This window comes from Astatotilapia calliptera, chromosome 7 (assembly GCF_964374335.1).
Source record: "Astatotilapia calliptera chromosome 7, fAstCal68.1, whole genome shotgun sequence".
NCBI classification, from domain to species: domain Eukaryota; kingdom Metazoa; phylum Chordata; class Actinopteri; order Cichliformes; family Cichlidae; genus Astatotilapia; species Astatotilapia calliptera.
In genome coordinates, this window is record NC_137428.1 from 13,775,361 (window position 1) to 13,797,838 (window position 22,478).

Genomic DNA, 22,478 nt, shown 5'->3' on the forward strand with positions numbered 1-22,478 from the left:
AGGCAAGATCTTGCATTGAGCTTGAGGGTGACCGATGGTCATTTTATAGTCTTCCATTTCCAAATAATTGCATCAGCAGTTGTCACCTTTTCACTAAGCTTCTTGCTGATGGTCTTGTGACCCACTGTAGCCTTAGCGCAGGTCTACAGTCTTCTCACTGATTTCCTTTGACAGCTCTTTGTTCTTGCCCATGGTGGTGGCGAGGTTGGAATGGAAGAAACTGATTTTGGGGACACGCGTGCTTTATAACAAATTGAGATCAGGAATATCTAAAAAAATGATTAACTGATTGACTGTAATCTGAGAGCCACACAGGTACACAGCAAATCTGTGGGAGCCAAAATTATTGGGGTGGGGTGGGGGGTTGAATTCTGCAAAATGTACAAATTCAGCAGGGAATCAAATAATTACTTCCTACCCTGTATATAGGCAACATTTTCCTGGCTATTCTGCCATATTTATTTGTACATAAAGATTAGCTTGTTGTTTTTAAAATCTTACTTCTTAAATGAGTAAAATAAATAAGTAAGCATGTAAATACCTTACTGGCTCCAGGTAACAGGTGCAGCTTAACATATGGGTCTGCAAGTCCATTTGAGTCCATTGCTTTTAAACCCTGAAAAAAACAAGAAACACAATGCTTGGATTCATTCGAGATGAAAATATTATTATTATATTATTATTTTTGTTTGTTTTTATTGTTAACGTCTCTCTTATATCCCATTTTACCTTGTTCTGTCTTGTGTATACACTGTATTTAAATATGGATGTAAGTTCAGGGTTTGAAAATGAAGCCTGCCAGAAGTGTTTTAAACCTCCCAGTGACCAAAAAGAAGGCTTTGTGTAAACAGCCTTCAGCTCCTTTGTCTCAGTAAACATTTTTCTATAGATTTTATGGCCTTAATCATCCATCCATCCATTCGCTTCTGCTTATCCTTTTCAGGGTCGCGGGGGGCGCTGGAGCCTATCCCAGCTGTCATAGGGCGAGAGGCAGGGTACAACCTGGACAGGTCGCCAGTCTGTCGCAGGGCTAACACACAGGGACAGACAACCATTCGCGCTCACATTCATTCGCACCTAATAACAATTTGGATTATCCAATTAACCTATCCCCACAAGCTGCATGTCTTTGGACGGTGGGAGGAAGCCGGAGTACCCGGAGGGAACCCACGCAGACACACAGAAAGACCCCGGCCTGATGTTGGAATTGAACTCAGGACCTTCATGCTGTGCGGCAACAGTGCTAACCACCGTGCCACCGTGCTGGCCTTAATCAATAGTTTCAAATAACTTCAAATCTTCTTGAATACAACATCATGTGTAGTTTCTAAATTATGGCTCCCATTAGTGTCTACAGTGATGACAAAGCATTGCATGCTCTATGTGACCCACTTTGAGATTGACAAGTCTCAAAGTAGACTCAGTCTCTGTGCTTGTGACATCGGGTTTCAGAATGCTCAATGAAAACATTAAGCTCCTTATTTCTTCTTGTCTATTTTCATTTCTTCTTGACATGGCATGTCTTGTCCCAATTGTCCCTTCTTGTTCTTCTTGTCTCATTTTGTCCTGTCCATTATTAGTTTGGTTGGACCTGAGATGTTTTGTTTTGGCACATATTTTCCTGTGTTGTATTGTGTCCTTTTGTCTTCTCCTTTCAAATACTCGTTTACCTTGTCCCACTTTATAATTTTTATGTTGTTGCTTTTCCAGCCATCACCTTAAATGTTTTGTTTTGTCTTATCTTCTATATGGTCTGTTTTTATGAGATGAGATGAGATGAGATAGCCTTTATTTGTCAGTTGCAGGTCTTTTGCCCACAACCGAGATGACAGACCTTGCCGACCATACATACAATACACAAACATCACATTGGGGAGACAGGTCAGGCTAGGTAGCGAGGAAAAAAACATCGAAATGTGTAACACAAAAGGATAATACAGGAATGCACAGATATCAACACAACATAGCACAATAAACACAGACAAGCAACATGGGAAAGTGTTCCAGTGTGTACATCTGATCTGGGATCGCTGCAATCTTCGACTGCGCCTCCAGCTGACCCGATGTCCACATCAGAGGGGAGGTAAGTGTTGGAGGTGGCGTTGGATCCGGGGTAGGGAGGGTGATGCGTCAGTGAGTGCTTATCAGTATCAGTATATGTATGTGTGTGCGTGTCCATAGTTCAGCTGAGACAGTGTCCTTGGCCCTGCCAGGCTAAGTAAACAGTCTTCCAGCCAACCCAGGTGGCCTTGCATGGAATGGGAAGGAACAGACTCAACACAGTCGTTATCAGGGAGTTTTTGTTCGGCTCCAGCCTTGAGCCCACAGCTGGCGCCAAAGGGGTAGCTGGATTGTGATGGTAATTTTTCTTTTGCAACAACTCGTGAGAATTTCAAAGCTGTTCTTTAACACTCCGACACTGGTCTCTCAATCTCCCGTTGGAAAACCGCGAGCTTCCCCATGATGGTATCAAACTTGCGTTCCGTGGTGTTGTCATTCTTTTGCTCAGAGAGCCGATTCTGAGAACTCACGACTGCAGTCAGCTGTTCCACGATGTAATCCAACTTAACAAAGGTGTTATTCTTAGCAGGCCTCTCCTTGATGTAATCCAATGTACACTCAGAGGTGTTATTCTGAGTATTCACGGCAGCTGTAAGAGTCTCCAAGGTCTTATCCATGCTGCTCTCAATGAGCCTGTTCTGAGAAGTTGCGCCTCGTCCCATCGTTTCAATCCCAGCAGGCAGCCTTGGGGGGGTTTGAACAGCCGGTTCCGCTTTCTTAATTCCAGTGTTGGGGAGTAACGGAATACATGTACCGCCGTTACGTATTTAAAATACAAAATATGAGTAACTGTATTCCGTTACAGTTACCGTTTAAAAAGGTGGTATTCAGAATACAGTTACTTTGTTGAAATAAATGGATTACACTGTGGTACTTTCCTGTTTCATATTGTCGCGGGTCAGGACTGTTTGGGTTTTGTTTGACAGCTACGTTCTTTTGTTCCAGGCGGCAGCGTTACGGTTGCCAGGTTTCAGGGCGACGCTCTCTCTCTCTCTCTGCGACTGTGTGTTTCCTGGGTGAGAGAGCGCATTTCCTTGTTGTTGTTGTTGTGCTAAGCTAACAGGCAGAATGCTACAAGCATAGCTCTAAAGAATGTAGCATCATGGCCAGTGTAGTCCGTGTTGCAGGGAGAATGGACTGCCATACCCGTTATATGTCTGTGAGCGCGAGGAGGGAGAAAAAGGGGAGTGGAAAGGTACGAGTTGTCATCGAGCAAAAACTGGAGCTGGAAGCATGTAAATATAATAATAACCACTTCAGCCAAGAAGAGTGCCTGACGAGCCCAGTTGTAAGTAAGCTATTAAGACTCGACAATAAGTTCCATTGGAGCAGCCTTTCAACGCCTCTCTCTGTCTCTCGCAAGAAAAGTTGACCCACACAACAAAGTAAAGCTATTTTTCGGCTACGAGCCGACACGGACCCCGCCGTATTAGTCAGAGGTCCCTTTACTACAGTTCGGAGTCGCGGACCTTCAGTAATAGTAATAAATCACCCAGCAATAGTACATTCACGTTGTTGTAAAAAGCATGATAATATATTAAGTAATCCAAAGTATTCAGAATACGTTACTGTCATTGAGTAACGTAACGGAATACGTTACAGAATACATTTTGGGGCATGTATTCTGTATTCTGTAATGGAATACATTTTAAAAGTAACCTTCCCAACACTGCTTAATTCTCAGATAAGCCAGGGCCAAGCCAGCTCCGATCAGCAAAAACCCTGTTATCACGGTTCCGAATAGGTAGATATCTTCAGCGTCCTCGATCGACAGTCCTGCCAGGCACACGATCCTCCATGTCTGCCACCCGTCCATCGTGTATCCGGCAGGGAAAGTCCCTCCAGGGCACTCGGGCTCTCCCGAGCCCAGACTTCTCGTTGAGAAAAGGGTGTCAATAGCATTCAGAGACCAGTTGATCAAATCCATAATTCTCTTTAGGTTTTAGAAACAGACTGTGAGAGAGTGTTCCAGGGAAAGTAATACAAAAAACACAAGACTAGACAAGGACAAACTAAGCAGGGAAGATAAGGGAGAGGAGAGGAGAAAAAGTGCGTCCGCCTCCTCCGAGAGCCAAAACACAGATTTTATCTTGTCTAATCTGTCTGTATAATATTATTATTACTATATCATTTCCAATCTTCATTAATAATGGATTGCATTTATATAGCGCTTTTCGAGACCCTCTAAGCACTTTATAATTCCACTATTCATTCACTCTCACGTTCACACACTGGTGGAGGCAAGCTACAGTTGTAGCCACAGCTGCCCTGGGGCAGACTGACAGAAGCGAGGCTGCCATATTGCGCCATCGGCCCCTCTGGCCATCACCAGTAGGCGGTAGGTGAAGTGTCTTGTCCAAGGACACAACGACCAAGACAGACAGAGCTGGGGATCAAACCGGCAACCTTCCGGTTACAAGATGAGCTTCCCAACCCCCTGAACCACGTTGCCCGAATTACTTATCTTGTCCTATTTTAACTGATCTTTTATTTTGTGTTGTTATCTCATTTCTATTCATACATGTGTATGAGCGTTCACCTTAGCTTTAACAATACCGCAGTGTAGTGCATGGTTCTCCTGTTCATAGAGTAGAGTGAACTCCAGAGATCCCAGAGTGGCTGTAAGAAACACACAGACATACACGTTGCAAAAATAAAAGTAATAATACATTTGTCTTCAACAAATAAAGGTTTTAAATTTTGAGGAATAATCTTACTGGCATCATCTGAGTCATAGTCATTGTTGTCTTCCTCTGTTTGATCTGGTGGGGGTCTGGGAGGAGCAGGGTTGTTGGCAGGTGGGTTAACAGGTGGACCAACTCTGGAGACAGGCTTATGAGATGAAACAGAGCCAGAGATAACAGGTGGTCTTTTTTCCTCCACAGCTGGAGGGGGCAATGTTTCTTGACTTTCCGTGTGATGGTTCTCCATACCTGCAGCAGGTACTTGAGATTTTATAAAATATAATCAGCAGTTAACACAATCTGAAGTGTCTTTTTATGTATCAGTGTTCATTTGGAACATTTAGAAATTAGCCTTGTAGTGCTGGGCTTATTCTTAGAAGGATCAGTGTGACTTTACCTGAGTTAGGGGTTGTGTGCTCTGTGTTTGCCTGAGGTGGTTTGGAGGCTGACACATGTCTCTCTGTCTTCATTACAGCGGCTGGATGGGAATGACCCTCATTACAACTGTCAGCTGTTGTTTTTGCTGTCTGTTCCCATTGTTCTGATCCAAAAGACTTGTGCTGCTGTGACCCTGCAATGCGCTCTGGGAGTCAAAGTAAGATTATCATCACTGTTAGAATAATGTTTCACTTCAATAGATGCATTACCGAATGGGACTGCCAGGTCCCCCTGGGACCACTAATATTTCATGGTGGAAAGTTACAACTCCAAAAGACAGAAAATAACCACAAAGAGACCAAAAAAACCCCAAAAATTAGTAAAGTGGTCACAAAGAACTTAAGTACCTCTACCTTTGACACATTGCACCATACTGCTTCAGCTCCTCATGTGGGTGGTGGGTGCAGGACCAACCAGAGCCAAGCTGGGCCCTGTGGGTTAGGGCCTAGTCACCAGCACTCTCCCCCAGGTCTGACTCCAGGAGACTCCCAGTAACCCTGATCCAAGCAAACTACCATTGCCATGCCATTGATATCTTCTGAATTGTACTTAGTTTGGCCCTCACCTCAGGTGAGCAATCAGGTTGCTTTGGGAAACCCAACCAGAGACAAATTGCTCTGGTATCATTAGGGATCAACCTCTACCACAATAAGGTGGCAATTTTTCCATTTTTTTTTTGTCTGACAACACCTTCAAAAACAAGGAGATGCATCCCAAGATGTTTATACGCTAATTCAGCTTTTAAATAAAAATAAAATAAAAGAAGCATATCTCTGGCATAAGATCAAAAGACAACTCGTATTTAGCTCTTATGGTTTTTATCAGTTCTTAAGAGGCATATCTGAAAACCCATGCACAAATGTGAGAAACATTCACTTCCAAAAAAATACCGTATCCCTGATGTGATCCACTGTAGCCTGCTGGAGTAGAGCAGTTTTCTGTGCTCGACTGTCCAGGTCTGGACAGAGGAAGGGGGGCAGGCAGACCCAGTTGCTCTCTTCCTTTAAAGAACCAAGCTCCTGAACGCTTCTGTACCTGCAGTAACACAAAAATTTGCATCACTGGAATATTTTCCAAGAATGGAAATGGCTCACACAATTCAAACATGTGTAACATGTGTTACAGGGACAGTGCTTTGGCAGATATTGTATAGACATACTGTGTTTTTAAGCATAGCTGAAGTCAGTTTCTAGTGGCCAAAATTTTAACTCCAATTTATTTATTTAATTTGAATTCTTTTATTTGATGCAAAAACATGACCTCTTTGTATCTGCAGTATTACTGAGTACTTATTCTGTATGAATGATAGGAATGAGCATTTGTTTAAAGAGTTTGGGCTCCCCAGGGCAGCGACCTCAGCAAGCACAACATCATCATAAAAACAGAATTGTGTAACAGTATTATCGTGACAAAAGACTAATGGCAGACTAATGTGGCACAACATGGAATCTGTTCTTCATCATTCCTTTTCCTTCACCTCTATCTGTTCATTGCAGATCTGGCACAGCCACACAGGGCATGTCCTGCTGTTGCTTGAAATTCCACACTCGGTACACATATGCTGCGGGAAAGGAAAAATAGACATTAAGACATACTCGTGCACAGAGTTGCAGTGTCACACAGATTTAGTCTTCAACAGCAGGTGCGCATAAAACATAGGTGTCAAACTCTGGCCCGTGGGCCAAATTTGGCCCGCAGCCTAATTACATTTGGCCCGCGAAGCCATACCAAATTACTATTAGAGCTGGCCTACTGGTATTATACAGCTAATATACAGGGAGTGCAGAATTATTAGGCAAATGAGTATTTTGTCCACATCATCCTCTTCATGCATGTTGTCTTACTCCAAGCTGTATAGGCTCGAAAGCCTACTACCAATTAAGCATATTAGGTGATGTGCATCTCTGTAATGAGAAGGGGTGTGGTCTAATGACATCAACACCCTATATCAGGTGTGCATAATTATTAGGCAACTTCCTTTCCTTTGGCAAAATGGGTCAAAAGAAGGACTTGACAGGCTCAGAAAAGTCAAAAATAGTGAGATATCTTGCAGAGGAATGCAGCAGTCTCAAAATTGCAAAGCTTCTGAAGCGTGATCATCGAATAATCAAGCATTTCATTCAAAATAGTCAACAGGGTCGCAAGAAGCGTGTGGAAAAACCAAGGCGCAAAATAACTGCCCATGAACTGAGAAAAGTCAAGCGTGCAGCTGCCAAGATGCCACTTGCCACCAGTTTGGCCATATTTCAGAGCTGCAACATCACCGGAGAGCCCAAAAGCACAAGGTGTGCAATACTCAGAGACATGGACAAGGTAAGAAAGGCTGAAAGACGACCACCACTGAACAAGACACACAAGCTGAAACGTCAAGACTGGGCCAAGAAATATCTCAAGACTGATTTTTCTAAGGTTTTATGGACTGATGAAATGAGAGTGAGTCTTGATGGGCCAGATGGATGGGCCCGTGGCTGGATTAGTAAAGGGCAGAGAGCTCCAGTACGACTCAGACGCCAGCAAGGTGGAGGTGGAGTACTGGTTTGGGCTGGTATCATCAAAGATGAGCTTGTGGGGCCTTTTTGGGTTGAGGATGGAGTCAAGCTCAACTCCCAGTCCTACTGCCAGTTTCTGGAAAACACCTTCTTCAAGCAGTGGTATAGGAAGAAGTCTGCATCCTTCAAGAAAAACGTGATTTTCATGCAGGACAATGCTCCATCACACGCGTCCAAGTACTCCACAGCGTGGCTGGCAAGAAAGGGTATAAAAGAAGAAAAACTAATGACATGGCCTCCTTGTTCACCTGATCTGAACCCCATTGAGAACCTGTGGTCCATCATCAAATGTGAGATTTACAAGGAGGGAAAACAGTACACCTCTCTGAACAGTGTCTGGGAGGCTGTGGTTGCTGCTGCACGCAATGTTGATGGTGAACAGATCAAAACACTGACAGAATCCATGGATGGCAGGCTTTTGAGTGTCCTTGCAAAGAAAGGTGGCTATATTGGTCGCTGATTTGTTTTTGTTTTGTTTTTGAATGTCAGAAATGTATATTTGTGAATGTGGAGATGTTATATTGGTTTCACTGTATGTCTGTGAAGGTTCTCAGTCATCCAGGTCATCGTAGTCAAAGGAGCTTGCAAAGAAAAGCGTCTGGACTTCTTTAAGTTGCTTGAAGACGTTTCACCTCTCATCCGAGAAGCTTCTTCAGTTCTAAGGTCAAATGGTGGAGAGTCCCAGATATAAACCTAGTGGGAGTAACCCCCCACAGAGGGACAAAAGGACCCCCTGATGATCCTCTAATCGCCTGAGCCAAGGTGGGAAAGTGGGCATGGGTCCCAATCAGCCAGAGTTTCGGGTGTGTTCATTGTGAAACCTGGCCCCACCTTATCATGCGAATTCCTGAGGTCAGATGGCCCAGGATGTGAGTGGGCGTTAAGGCGTCTGGGAAGGGATCTCAAAACTGGATTATAGATGGCAGAGAGTTGGTGTCGTAAACCCCCGCCTCTGTTCAAAGATGGTCGCTCACAGTGGACATAGATGGCTTCTTTCACTCCTCTTTCAAATCATCTATCCTCTCTGTCCAAAATGTGAACATTGGCATCCTCGAAAGAGTGTCCTTTATCCTTAAGATGCAGATGGACTGCTGAGTCTTGTCCTGTGGACAAGTGGACAATCCAGTTTTGAGATCCCTTCCCAGACGCCTTAACGCCCACTCACATCCTGGGCCATCTGACCTCAGGAATTCGCATGATAAGGTGGGGCCAGGTTTCACAATGAACACACCCGAAACTCTGGCTGATTGGGACACACGCCCACTTTCCCACCTTGGCCGATGGCAGCTGAGAATGTCCCAGTTCTCACCGGACATGTCACCCATTGAGCATGTTCGGGATGTGCTTGACCGGCGTATACGACAGCGTGTACCAGTTCCCACGAATATCCAACAACCTCGCACAGCCATTGAAGTGGAGTGGACCAACATTCCACAGGCCACAATTGACAATCTGATAGACTCCATGCGACGATGTGTTGCACTGCATGAGGCAAATGGTGGTCACACCAGATACTGACCGGTTCTGGGTCCCCAGACCCCCAATAGCGCAAAAAACTGCACATTCCAGGGTGGCCTTTTGTTGTGGGCAGTCTGAGGTACACCTGTGCACTACTCATGATGTCAGATCAGCATCCTGATGTGGCACACCTGTGAGGTGGGATGGATTATCTCAATATGGCAGATGTGCCCACTACCACACATTTGGACTGATTTGTGACCACTGTTTGGGAGGGATGGTTATATTGTGTATCTGGAATGAATTTTAGGTCTCTACGTCCATCCCATGGGGAATGGGAGCAGTAACAAAGGTGTTGCGTTTATATTTTTGTTGAGTGTATAAGACCCTGAAATGCACCACGTATGTCCAGATTTGTTTGCACATGGCCCAGCAGTTTTAAGAGCTGTTGAACAATATAGAAAACACCGTAAACAGCCAATGTGTCAGCTGTAAGAGAACATAGGAAAAATGTACAGAAAGTATTAAAATAATATCCCCTGTGATATCTGATTCTATTTGACATTATTGGATCATGTGAACTGATGCATCAGTTTGTAAGCTTTCCAACTGAGTTGTGTCACAGTGCTGGGATTTTTGATTTTTACTTAATGTTTATTTGATTAATTGTGCTTTTACATTTCTGCTCTAGGCACAGCTGTTTTACAGGATGGGTCATTTATATGGATACAGCGTAATAACATGGGAATGGTTGGTGATATTAAAGTCCTGTTTGTGGCACATTAGTATATGTGAGGGGGCAAACTCCTCAAGATGGGTGGTGACCATGGTGGCCATTTAGAAGTCGGCCATCTTGGATACAACTTTTGTTTTTTCAATATGAAGAGGGCCATGTGACACATCAAACTTATTGGTAATGTCACAAGAAAAACAATGGTGTGCTTGGTTTCAACGTAACTTTATTCTTTCATGAGTTATTTACAAGTTTCTGACCACTTATAAAATGAGTTCAATGTGCTGCCCATTGTGTTGGATTGTCAATGCAACCCTCTTCTCCCACTCTTCACACACTGATAGCAACACCGCAGGAGAAATGCCAGCACAGGCATCCAGTATCCATAGTTTCAGGTGCTGCACATCTTGTATCTTCACACCATAGACAATTGCCTTCAGGTGACACCAAAGATAAAAGTCTGAGGGGGTCAGATCGGGAGACCTTGGGGGCCATTCAACCAGCCCACGATGACCAATCCACTTTCCAGGAAACTGTTCATCTAGGAATGCTTGGACCTGGCACCCATAATGTGGTGGTGCACCATCTTGCTGGAAAAACTCAGGGAACGTGCCAGCTTCAGTGCATAAAGAGGGAAACACATAATCATGTAGCAATTTCAAATATCCAGTGGCCTTGAGGTTTCCATTGACGAAGAATGGACCCACTATCATTGTACCCCATATACCACACCAAACCATCACTTTTGTTGTTCCAACAGTCTTGGAGGGATCCATCCAATGTGGGTTAGTGTCAGACCAATAGCGGTGGTTTTGTTTGTTAACTTAACCATTCACATAAAAGTTTGCCTCATCACTGAACAAAATCTTCTGCGTGAACTGAGGGTCCTGTTCCAATTTTTGTTTTGCCCATTCTGCAAATTCTGTGCGCCGATCTGGGTCATCCTCGTTGAGATGCTGCAGTAGCTGGAGTTTGTAAGGGTGCCATTTGTGAGTAGCTAATATCCGCCGAAGGGATGTTCGACTAATGCCACTCTCCAGTGACGTGCAGCGAGTGCTACGCTGTGGGCTCTTGCTGAATGAAGCTAATAAAAATAATAATGGATTGGATTTATATAGCGCTTTTCAAGGCACCCAAAGCGCTTTACAATACCACTATTCATTCACTCTCACATTCATACACTGGTGGAGGCAAGCTACAGTTGTAGCCACAGCTGCCCTGGGGCAGACTGACAGAAGCGAGGCTGCCATATCGCGCCATCGGCCCCTCTGGCCAACACCAGTAGGCAAGTAGGGTAAAGTGTCCTGCCCAAGGACACAATGACCAGGAGAGAGAGCCCAGGGATCAAACCGGCAACCTTCCGGTTACAGATGCGATTCCCAACCCCCTGGGCCACGGTCGCCCCACAAGCTAGGACAGCCACTGATGTTTCTTCATTAGTGACAGTTTTCTTGCGTCCACATTTTGGCAAATCCAACACTGAACCAGTTTCACAAAACTTAGCAAGCAGTTTGCTAACTGTAGCATGGGAGATGGGTGGTCTCGTACGGTGTCTTGCATTGAAATCTGCTGCAATGACCCGGTTACTGCGTTCACCAGATATCAACACAATTTCGATCCGCTCCTCACGTGTTAACCTCTTTGACATGTCAATGGCTGTGAACACAGAGAAACTTTTAAATAACTCATGAAAGAATAAAGTTACTTTTAAACAAAGCACACCATTGTTTTTCTTGTGACATTACCAATATGTTTGATGTGTCACATGGCCCTCTTCCTATTGAAAAAACAAAAGTTGTATCCAAGATGGCCGACTTCTAAATGGCCACCATGGTCACCACCCATCTTGAGGAGTTTGCCCCCTCACATATACTAATGTGCCGCAAACAGGACTTTAATATCACCAACCATTCCCATTTTATCCATATAAATAGCCCACCCTGTACTTTGGTAAATGCTTTTCCTTATGTGTATTTTGTTGTTTTCCTTTCTGTCTTTTCCTTTCTGTCTTTGTCCAATCCCCTCCTGTGAGTCCGTAATTGTTTACACCTATATCTCATTTTCCACTCAGCCTTGAGTGTGAAGACATGAGTTTCCCTCTATACTTGCACTCCCAGGTTTCCATCTCTGCCTTTTTCAGTTTAAGGACTTTGTATCCTGTCAGTATTTTGCAGCACATTTTGCTCACTCCTTTGTGAGTTTGTTAAATTAATTTTGTGCTGCATTTGGGTCCTCTTTTGAACTCTTAGGCCCAATGTCCACTGTCACAAATTTACAGACATTGAGTCATGTTTCCGTTAAAACCCTGGAGGATTCAGGACTGTCCCACTGTCAAATCATCAAGTGCATGAGGGCTCCCTGCAGTGTTGGCAATATGGGTGGGGCTTGGGGGACCGGGCTGTCCAAAAAGGTCGCTCTGCACCCTCAGCTAAATTCTACTGACACACTTTTACAGACATAAGTAAAATTTGTTCATATATTTTGGTAAAGAAAGAGTTGAATGAGCAGATCAATAGTGAGTCATTTCAGTAACAACCAAACTTAGGTCAGAGATGCAGTATTAGAAGCTTAGTGCAGCTGCAGCGACAGTAAACTAGTACAAAGAAGTCACTGACCCCACCAGGGTGTCAGCTTTTATGTTTTTCGGTGTGATTTCTAGCATGACCTCACTTAAAAATGTGCGCAAGTGCATTGAGGACCTGTCCTAGTGTAATGACTTCATCATTCCAGTGGTGCACTTTGACAAATTTCTCTGCACTTTTGTATTTCTGCCAACATTTCTATATGGGGGCACCACATGCCTGTTTATTCTTTATCCTTCAATTTGTTTTGCCTCTTTAGCCCATAAAGGTGGTCCAACGTTTAGTTTGCAATACTGTTTTAAGTAAAAATGTAACTGGTTTCCTATTGTTTATAAATGTAAGCAAACATGACATATGAGTGCAGACTCAGATGTACAAGTAGCATGTACACCTCTGTCTGTTTATTTCTTATATGACAAAGTAAAGTGACAGAAAAGCCAGCAAACCAACATGTCCCTCGACTTTGCCAAAGGAAATTACCGACAATGCATTGCACTAAATATGAGGTTTGAAATGCACATAGGAGGGGCAACCAACCTGAAAGTTGCAAGAAAAAAGAAATGTATCTGACACTACAAGTATGTAGCAGATAATAAAGTGATTTAGCTTGCCAAATAATTTCAACTCTAAATATGATCCATGATACTAACTTATTGCCAATGTTAAACAGTGTTGTTTAACTGTCAGTTAAATCATTTTAAACCATAAAGCAAATATGTGTAACACTGCTACCTACAATAGCTTGAATTGTGGCTTTTAGCCAGTTAGCTGTAACTTAGCTGTGGTGCCTAATGTGTGTTTTTGGGAATGACTTTTTCATCATCTCTAAGTCAACTTCATTATACTCAAATATAAAGTAGAAACTGGTCTCCCGTTGTTACACAAGAAACATGACATACACTACATAAGTGCAAGGTGGTTGCGCTACTGCACGCAAATAGGAACAACACCTAAAGGCCATGGGATATCTTGTACTGTATATCATTAATCACAAAAAAGCACCAATGGTTTCCCATATATATATCATACAATATATATCATAAGAAAATTAGTATAGAACACAGGAAACAAGAATTCTGTTTAGGGGGTCCTGAATAAGCTTTATTTTCGTTTTTCATCTTTTTGTGACGTGGCAGATGTCCAAATGGTTGGTTATCACTCATTTAATTAATGTTTAACATCAGATTGTATTTTAGTATACATGTTCAATTATACAATTGACCAGAACTTAATATTAAACCCTAATTGTTTTCTTTACATTTGTTTCAAACTGGTGTCGCCCTTTTGTGGCTTTATGGGTCATAGTGACTTACAGTAATCACCACCTGAACTCTTCAACAACTTAAATGAATCAAGAAATTGCACTGGTTACTAAAAATGTCACATAAATCTCTGGAATACCATTAGGTAGAAGGATGAAGTAGAGCAGAATGTTAAAGAAAAGGTAATGAACCTGAAAGTTGTGCTTAAGTATAGTATTTGAGTAAATGTTACTTTCCAAGCAGTGGTAAAGAAAATTCCAGTCCAGGCACAGTCCCTTCAACCCCTATGAACAAAAAAAAGTAACAAAATCCACCTACTTTTTTGCACTGCACACAGAGGACAGCTGTGACCCCCTGTGGTCCAAACGACGCACCACACAGCAGACAGTGCATCTCTCCATCACCACACGCTGTCTTCTTGATATTATCCAGACGACTGGAAAGACGCCTGAGAGCACATGCAAATTATTATCAGCACAGGGACACAAACTTGGCACAGGTTTGTCACCAAAAAGTTGTTCATCTCAGTGAGCATCTGTGCATGGTTGGTGATGTGATTCAGTGCAACAGAGACAACGGTTTTCCATCTCACTCAATCCTCTCTTGCTCGATGGCCTCCATCATAGCTGCCCGAGCTAGCACACTGTTGATGATCTCCTTCTCCTCATCTGTGAGCTCCTCCCCTGGGGTGCCGCCAGGCATGTTCATTGTCCACCTAATTCTGCTGAACCCAAAGCGCACACACACAAACACACAGAACAGACACAGAGTACAAGTGACAAGCAAAGTGAAAATAAGACTCAGACAAATGGCCAAAACATCCAAAAAGTGCCTAAGTAAGGAGTGCTAGACACTAACATCAAAGCACAGCTGGAAACATGTTGGAAATAATACTGAGCAGCTGCAGTTGTTTTCATACACAATAACACAAATGATGTCCAATTTTTATTTTGCATCTTGTGACCAAAACCCACATAAAATAAGCCTTTTAATTAAGAGTGATCTGTGATCTGAAATCCATTAAAGTTTAAATGGTTCACAGATTCAGTGACAAGCCAGTGGGGATCAGTCACTTTTCTTGCAGGTCATACTCTAAGCTTGCTTCACATGACCTGGTCATTTTTTAAACTAAAGCTACGGAGAAAAGGCCAACAGAATATGCTTAATAAATGTAGTTAATTAATTAATCAGTTAGAACATTTTGGGACTGTTTTATCATCACATTTAATCCTACAAGATAGGATTGAATATTTTTTTGTTTTATTCCTTGTTTATTTTTTCAACTGGGCCATGAGCTGCCAAAAAAGATCATTTCCCCCACTGCGGGTAAATAAACTCAGCAGACATACAGGGGCATTTCCAGGATTTCTTGTTAATGTTGTTGCTCAGTGAAGACCAAGAACAAAAAAGGGGGGATGACCAAATAAGATTATGTGACACAGCACCAGTCTTAACAATAACACATTACAAAATAACACATTATACCCATTACTGTCATTACAGTAATGTGTTACAAAGTAACGTTACATCACATTTCTACAGTACTACAGTAATTTTTGTCGTTACTTGTGCTACAAGGGTCTCTCAGTTCTCTGCACCCTAGACTGAGAGCAAAAAAAAAGAACAAAAGATCAAACGTATTTCTTCCTGCACACTATAATCAGCTCTGTACCAGGATCAGGAGATATTATAGAATATCATCTTCCACCAATTTGGTCACAGAGTACATAAGCCCACTCAGTGCCAATGTGGAAGCTTCATATCAGTGTCGTCAAATTAAGACTAGCTGCAAACAAGAATCTTGCGGGTTTCTAAACATGTGTCTTTGGCATATGGCTGATAAGAACAATCTTAAAATTTCATTACAGAAAGTAAATATCTGGATTTTTAAACAGCTGTACTGAGACAAAGACAGACCAATAATTTAGTTTGTCACTCACAAGATGACTGTCTAAGAAATTTTACTGGCAAAAAAAGATGCCACTAGTGCAAATGCTGCTGGATGGTTGGAAAACCTCTGGCATATTCACTCGGAGAGCAGCAAAAATAATTTGGCCAATGAAAATCAAACTCATCAGTCTGTGAACTAAAGTGTTGGATTTTCCTGGGAAAGTGTCTATGGTGGTAATTTCAGTGACGGTGGGATTTTCTGCCGCAACCCACGCTTGCTCTGAAAAATGCATGTCTCTTAGATTTCTGACAGCAACAGTGTCAGTAATAATATCTTCACAAGATCGAGGCAGCAGCAGTTCTTGAAACCAGGCTGCACAGTTGGCCCTCCACAATTACAAGACCATGGGGCATAATGGGACATGGCTGGCTCCATCGGTGGACCGATGGTGATTTTTCGTTTTTATGGGCTGATGTTAATTCTGGGTTTTTTGTAACGGTATAAACAATGAGAGGTGGTGGATTGACCAGATGCTGGCCGATGTGTAAAAATAACTCCGTTGTTTGGTGGTGGCTATGGCGGAGCTTCCACAGAGGCCAGCAGGTGGATGAGGGAAAGGGGAGGCAGGAGGAGGAGAGACCCGAGGCGGCCGCAGGTCCGAGTGTCAGGTGAACTGAACTTCAGGTAAGAAGTTATATGACCTGCAGTCTGTCTGGGTCAGATATAAACCAACTTTAGGGGTAGTTTATTTTCGTTGTGCTGACTTTTTACTGTCAGTTACAATAACTCGTACTGCGTGAGCTAGCATGACAGTTTCTATACAGCTGGGTGGGTGCTATGATGTTACCAATAGTGAACTTTATTTTATTCATAAGGTTAGTTAGTAGAGTTGCCAACCGTCCCATAAAAAAACGGAATCGTCCCGTATCCAGAGAAAATATTACGAGTTTTGTATTGAGCTGAAAGGAAACGCAGTATGTCCTGTACTTCAGCCAGAATGGAAAAAGACACAAAGCTGGAGTTATTCTGTCTTTACGCTGCACAGCTGCTTCTCCTTCTCTCATTCTCTCCCCCTCCCTCTCCTGTTGCTACTTCAGTCATGATCAGTGATCAGCTGATCAGCTTTTCTCTCTCATTTATTTATCGCCCACTTTGCACCAGAAAGAGGAAACCAGCGGATGTTGCGCTAAACAACAGCAGCACGTTTAAGCTTGATCAGCTGCTGTTAGAATTTATTTAATATTATTTTCTAGTATCTGCTGATGTTTGCTGGTAAAAGCTGCTGGTCATGATATCGGTTTGGATATGTGGTGAGAGGGAAACATGAAGATGAAACCAGGAGATGTCCTTACTGAATCATCAGAGCTGAACAGGTGATGGAGAAACAGCTTTATCTTTAGGTGACATGAATGAGTTGAAGGGAAGTTATGAACTGTTTCTGAGAGACAAATAACACCAGGATCCTTTGTAGCTGACAGCTGGTAACTATGCAGGGGCGGGTCTAGCAAAGTTTTGCCAGGGGGTCAGGTAGGGCATTAACAGGGAAAGGGGGGCACAAAGAAATACTTTTCTTTCTTGTTCTTATTTAAAATGTCTCGCTTTTAATAAATAATTATCTGAATCTTACAACCAAAGTTTTTATCTGACATAAAATGTATAGAAATCATACATATACCAACAAGACAGTGTATCACTGTCACAACAGCGTTTGCTTTCATTCAAAGGCCCTATGGCTTTAATACCTGGTCTCTTGTCAAAATGCCCGGGCCGATTTTTTGTCCCAGTCCAGCCCTGGCTGGTTCTCACCTGAGTTAACATCTAATTGGATCTGATAAACAACCGTGGAAAAAAGAAAAGAAAAACCTCAACATGTGGTCAGCAGGTCCCTCCATAATGATCATGTTTACGTCACTTAATGTATTATTCTAATTGCCTGTGGGCATTTTCTTTCCAACAAAATGAATGTTTGTAGTTTCAGTGGATTTAACAAGGATTCATTATTCATTCAATCACCACAACACTTCCTTACTTATAATTCTGCTCTGTCCAAGCTGTAAAGAAAGCTTTTCACCAATTTATAAAGATATTTAACTTTTGCAAGGTTTGATCAAGGTTATAGATGCTGCATGTATAATTGTCAAACACATCCCTTTGGGCTACATGGAACTCAAATGGCTGCTTTGCTAAACCTGGGATAATTATAAGATCAATTATAATCTACTTGCATCCTGCAGATTGTTCTTGTATGCATATTATAGAGTGAGGCAAACCTCAGCAATATGACCTTTTTTTCTTCTCTTTTTGTTAGACTTCTCTATTAACCACGGATGTGAATATGTGCCCTCTTGTCTTGAATGTCTCTTCATTGTTGTATGTTTGCTCTTTTACTTTACTAAAATTAAGGTAGCAACACTGCATTCAGCAAATTAGTTTTTTATCACGTAAAAAACATTATCCAATATATGGCAGTCATTTGTTACTGAAAGAAGTTAAATCCTGTCTGAATTTTACACCAAACGCCTTTCCTGATCCAACCTCGGTTGTGTCTCTGGTTGAAATTAATCAAGTGGCCATTCACTTGCCAAGCAAATATGTAAAACACTACACTATGTCCAACAGATGCAAAGGAGCTCAAGACTCAACAGCCAACTCAAACAGTGTTACCATTAAGTTAATACGGTTGTGCCACATTCATAAACATTCACAACTCTGTATTTGGGGATGTACACATGGATCATGTGGAAAACTATGATGATGCAAATATTTAATAAATTCATGCAGCTTAAAGCAACAATATACAACTACATCGCCTGTTAACATCTTCTCTAATTCACTTGAGATTTTACTGATTTTGATTAATATCATCTTAAGGAGAATTTATTGTTTTAATGAAAAACTGCTTGTTTTTCAACATGCATATTACATCTTATATTTTATTCATGTTTTTCCTGCTGAAAGTGCACTTTAAAAGTGATTCACAGAATAACTAAATGGCAAGAATGAATAGAACAAGCTGACATCAATTCATATGAAGAAATTCAGAGTAATATATGTGACTGAGTGATATTTCCATTGAAAGCAGCTCACATTATTCTGCTTGTAAAGACATGACTGCAGGGTTTTCGCTGTCCATTCAACTTTCAGTGTGCCACGGTTGAAAAGGTACGCCTTTAAAAAGGTCTGAGAGGAGTTAATTTGGTTACCCATGATTTATGTGAGCTCGACCACACCTACTGCTATATTAGTGCTTCTGGCCATTAAAACCTGACTGTCTGCTGGTCCACAGGCACATAAATTCTGTACTTGTGCTTGAAAAAATGAGGCATTAATTGAAGCTGACTGCTGACTGTAGTAAGTGAACTGTTAGCAGTAATGTGTTGTTCAAGTCTGGACTGCAATGTGCATGCCTGAAGTCATTTTCACTGTAGAGTAGCACACTCATTATCTTTTGACAAGAACATTGTTAAGAGAAAAGAATGACCTCAATCTCTTGCTTCTGGACCAACCAGTTATTTTCCTGATCCTGCAGACTGCATCTCAATTCCAAGTAAGTACAGAAGGAAAATAGTTTTGCTCCACAGTTAGCACATTTTATTGTCCAAATTCCAACTATATCTGCTACCTGCCTCATTAATGTCCAAGCATCAGACATTAAATCGGGCAGTGGCTGCTGAGTAATGCCTCACTTACTTCACAGCTGACTGCTTTTCTTCTTTCTCATCCCTTTCCTCTTCAAAAGAATATCCTGTCCCCAATGCATGTAAATGTCAGAGGTTGCTGTCATTGCAGACAATGTGGCAACCTGACAGATTGATATCTGCGACTTGGTGTGTGTGGGTGTGTGTGTGTGTGTGTGTGTGTGTGTGTGTGTGTGTGTGTGCGTGCTTATGTGCCTTGAAGGGTTTGAGTGAAAAACAAAGGTGGGGGGGTCAGGGAGAAAGGAAATGTTCAGAAATGGCAGACACTTTCAGCCCATGAGTCACTACACTCAGCGGGTAGCACACACACATGCTGTCATCATGAGTCAAATCACTGCAGTTACAGCCTGGACCATCTGCAAATAAACAATTTTTATGCCATGAAAAAAAATTCCGTTATAGCAGAAAATTAATTTGCGCTTAGATTTTGCTGTAAAAAAAACCCCAAATGATCTGTATGAGTAAAGTCAGTAATATATCTCTATCAAAATATTTTGAACTGTAAGGAAATAAATTTGGGATTTTGAATTTGCATATACGTTTGCTAGTCACAAAACTACAGTCAGCAGGTTGCAAGCTTAGTTCAGCATATAGAAAACAGCTTGCCTTTGAGCAAAACTACAAAAAAAAGGGAAAAATCTACTTAGTTAAATCTGTTTCACAAAGAAATGACTAAAATGTCAGAATTTGCTTTTATGCTTCACATTAATTGTGATCAGGCTTGTTGATGTTAATGTAATGTGCTACTGGCTTCATATTTGCCATGCAAAGGCACCAACTATTCCATAGTTAGCATCAGTCAGCCAGACTACAGATAGTTATAGCAGAGAATATTGTTAATTTATACTGCACATAATAGATCACATAAATCATGAATTAGAGTTCCAATTGGTTGTTCCTCATCATCTCTGCATCATCACTCTGCACACACACACACATGCACGTGCATTATAAATTGACCATTGAGAGGAGAGCTCACTGCATTAGAGAAGATCAATGTGCACTTGGGCTCTGCAGCAGGGCATGACACTCCTATCTGGTTCTCAATGTCACATGCTAAAAAGGCCAAACCGCTTACACATGACAGCATTATCCCTATTTTCACCCCATGCCCTTTTGGTGTGTCTCATTTACTGATTTTGTAGCAGTGATACCATTACAACGGAGCTGCTCTACTCATAATTAAGCTGCACTGGTGGGTCTCCATGGGCCACCAGCATTCAACTATGTGAATGTAGTTGTAAAACTTTATGTAAATGATATTTCTTTAGTCATATATTGTATGTATGTATCAACCTTGCAAATAACACTATTGTCACAGTCTGGCGAGAGCAGACTGTATGTATTGTGAAGAGTGGACCCAAAATGCAGACACCAAGGAACTTGGATCAAAACTTGAGTAACAAAAAGCGAGCCGTTTAATGAGGCTGGCAGAAAAGGTACAAATAACGGGCAAGGCAAACAGAAATAAAACTAACATTAACCTAAACTGGGAGAACTAAACAAACAACATGGAAAAACCTGGACATGAAACCTAGAAACATGGCATGGAGAACATGGCGTGAACAACAGACGACCTGACAAACACACACTGAAAACAGAGGACTTAAATACACAGGAGGTGATTAGGGGAAGTGGAGACACATGAGGAAACAGCTGGCACACATGAACATAATGACGTCACAGTGGGAGAGTAAAACTGAACATGATGAACACAGAACACCAGACCTCTTCACAATAAAACAGGAAACATAATGAGACATAGACATGACAACCCGAACTTGACAACGTAAGACACAGACATGAAACGCATGAAGAGCAGGGGAGATTTAACATGGTTGGAAACACGAGGGGAAAATAATAACTAGAAACACTTAGGCATAATAATACTACATAATAAACTTGATAACAAATAAACTTAAGAAACCTGATAAGCTTAAACATACACTATGAACATCAAAAGAACTGAAACTCAAAACACTGGGTCATAAGACCCAGGACCGTGACAGAGCCCCCCCTTCAAGGGCGGATTCCAGACGCCCGAAACCATGAAAAACAAAAACAAAAACAACCCACCAAGGGCGGGCGGCGGGGGTCCAGGACGGAGGGCCTGGAACAAAGCCACAAAAACAAAACGTCCATCAAAAGCACAGGAGTACAGGGAACAGTTCATAACTCCTCAGGGGGCCGACCCGGAGGGCGACGGCACAGGAGTCCATAGTCCAAAGGTTCAGGGGGCCGGCCATGTGGAAGGTGGCAGTGGCGAAGCAAGCATGGCTGGCCACACTCGGGAGGCTTGGCTGGCGGCCGGCGGTGACGTGGACGAGACCTGTCGGGTGGCTTGGCTGGCGGCTGGCGGCAGTGTGGATGTGGATGAGACCCGTCGGGTGGCTTGGCTGGCGGCCGGCGGTAGTGTGGATGTTGACGAGACCCGTCGGGTGGCTTGGCTGGCGGCCGGCGGCAGTGTGGATGTGGACGTGACCCCTCGGGTGGCTTGGCTGGCGGCCGGCGGCAGTGTGGATGTGGACGTGACCCCTCGGGTGGCTTGGCTGGCGGCCGGCGGCAGTGTGGATGTGGACGTGACCCCTCGGGTGGCTTGGCTGGTGGCCGGCGGTAGTGTGGATGTGGACGTGACCCCTCGGGTGGCTTGACTGAACCTCCAGCTGGCGCAACAGGACCAGGTGACGCAGAAGCACAGGCAGAGGCCGGACCAGGCGTAGCAGAAGCACAGGCAGAGGCCGGACCAGGCGTAGCAGAAGCACAGGCAGAGGCCGGACCAGGCGTAGCAGAAGCACAGGCAGAGGCCGGACCAGGCGTAGCAGAAGCACAGGCAGAGGCCGGGCCTGACCAGGCGTAGCAGAGGCACAGGCAGAGGCCGGGCCTGACCAGGCGTAGCAGAGGCACAGGCAGAGGCCGGGCCTGACCAGGCGTAGCAGAGGCACAGGCAGAGGCCGGGCCTGACGAGGCCGAAGACTCTGACGAGGCCGAAGACTCTGACGAGGCCGGGCCAGACGCGGCCGAAGACTCTGACGAGGCCGAAGACTCTGACGAGGCCGGGCCAGACGAGGACGAAGACTCTGACGAGGCCGGGCCAGACGAGGACGAAGACCCTGAGGCTGGGC

General features: G+C 43.2%; 1 protein-coding gene across 4 annotated transcripts in view; it reads right to left on the reverse strand.

The window, feature by feature from the left end:
• Nucleotides 1-22,478, reverse strand: part of rph3aa (rabphilin 3A homolog (mouse), a) — a 58,763-nt gene that overhangs the window by 9,941 nt on the left and 26,344 nt on the right. The window contains exons 1-9 of one of the 4 annotated variants that reach the window (XM_026173050.2): nt 19,349-19,364; nt 14,360-14,491; nt 14,086-14,215; nt 6,661-6,744; nt 6,074-6,218; nt 5,143-5,328; nt 4,779-5,006; nt 4,601-4,680; nt 542-616 (exon numbers count right to left, since the gene is read on the reverse strand). In XM_026173050.2, the coding sequence (XP_026028835.2) occupies nt 542-616; nt 4,601-4,680; nt 4,779-5,006; nt 5,143-5,328; nt 6,074-6,218; nt 6,661-6,744; nt 14,086-14,215; nt 14,360-14,475 (1,044 nt within the window). In that variant the 5' untranslated portion in view covers nt 14,476-14,491; nt 19,349-19,364. Of the gene's footprint in view, nt 1-541; nt 617-4,600; nt 4,681-4,778; nt 5,007-5,142; nt 5,329-6,073; nt 6,219-6,660; nt 6,745-14,085; nt 14,216-14,359; nt 14,492-19,348; nt 19,365-22,478 lie in introns of those variants that run through there. The other 3 variants (XM_026173048.2, XM_026173049.2, XM_026173047.2) reach the window with 3 other exon arrangements.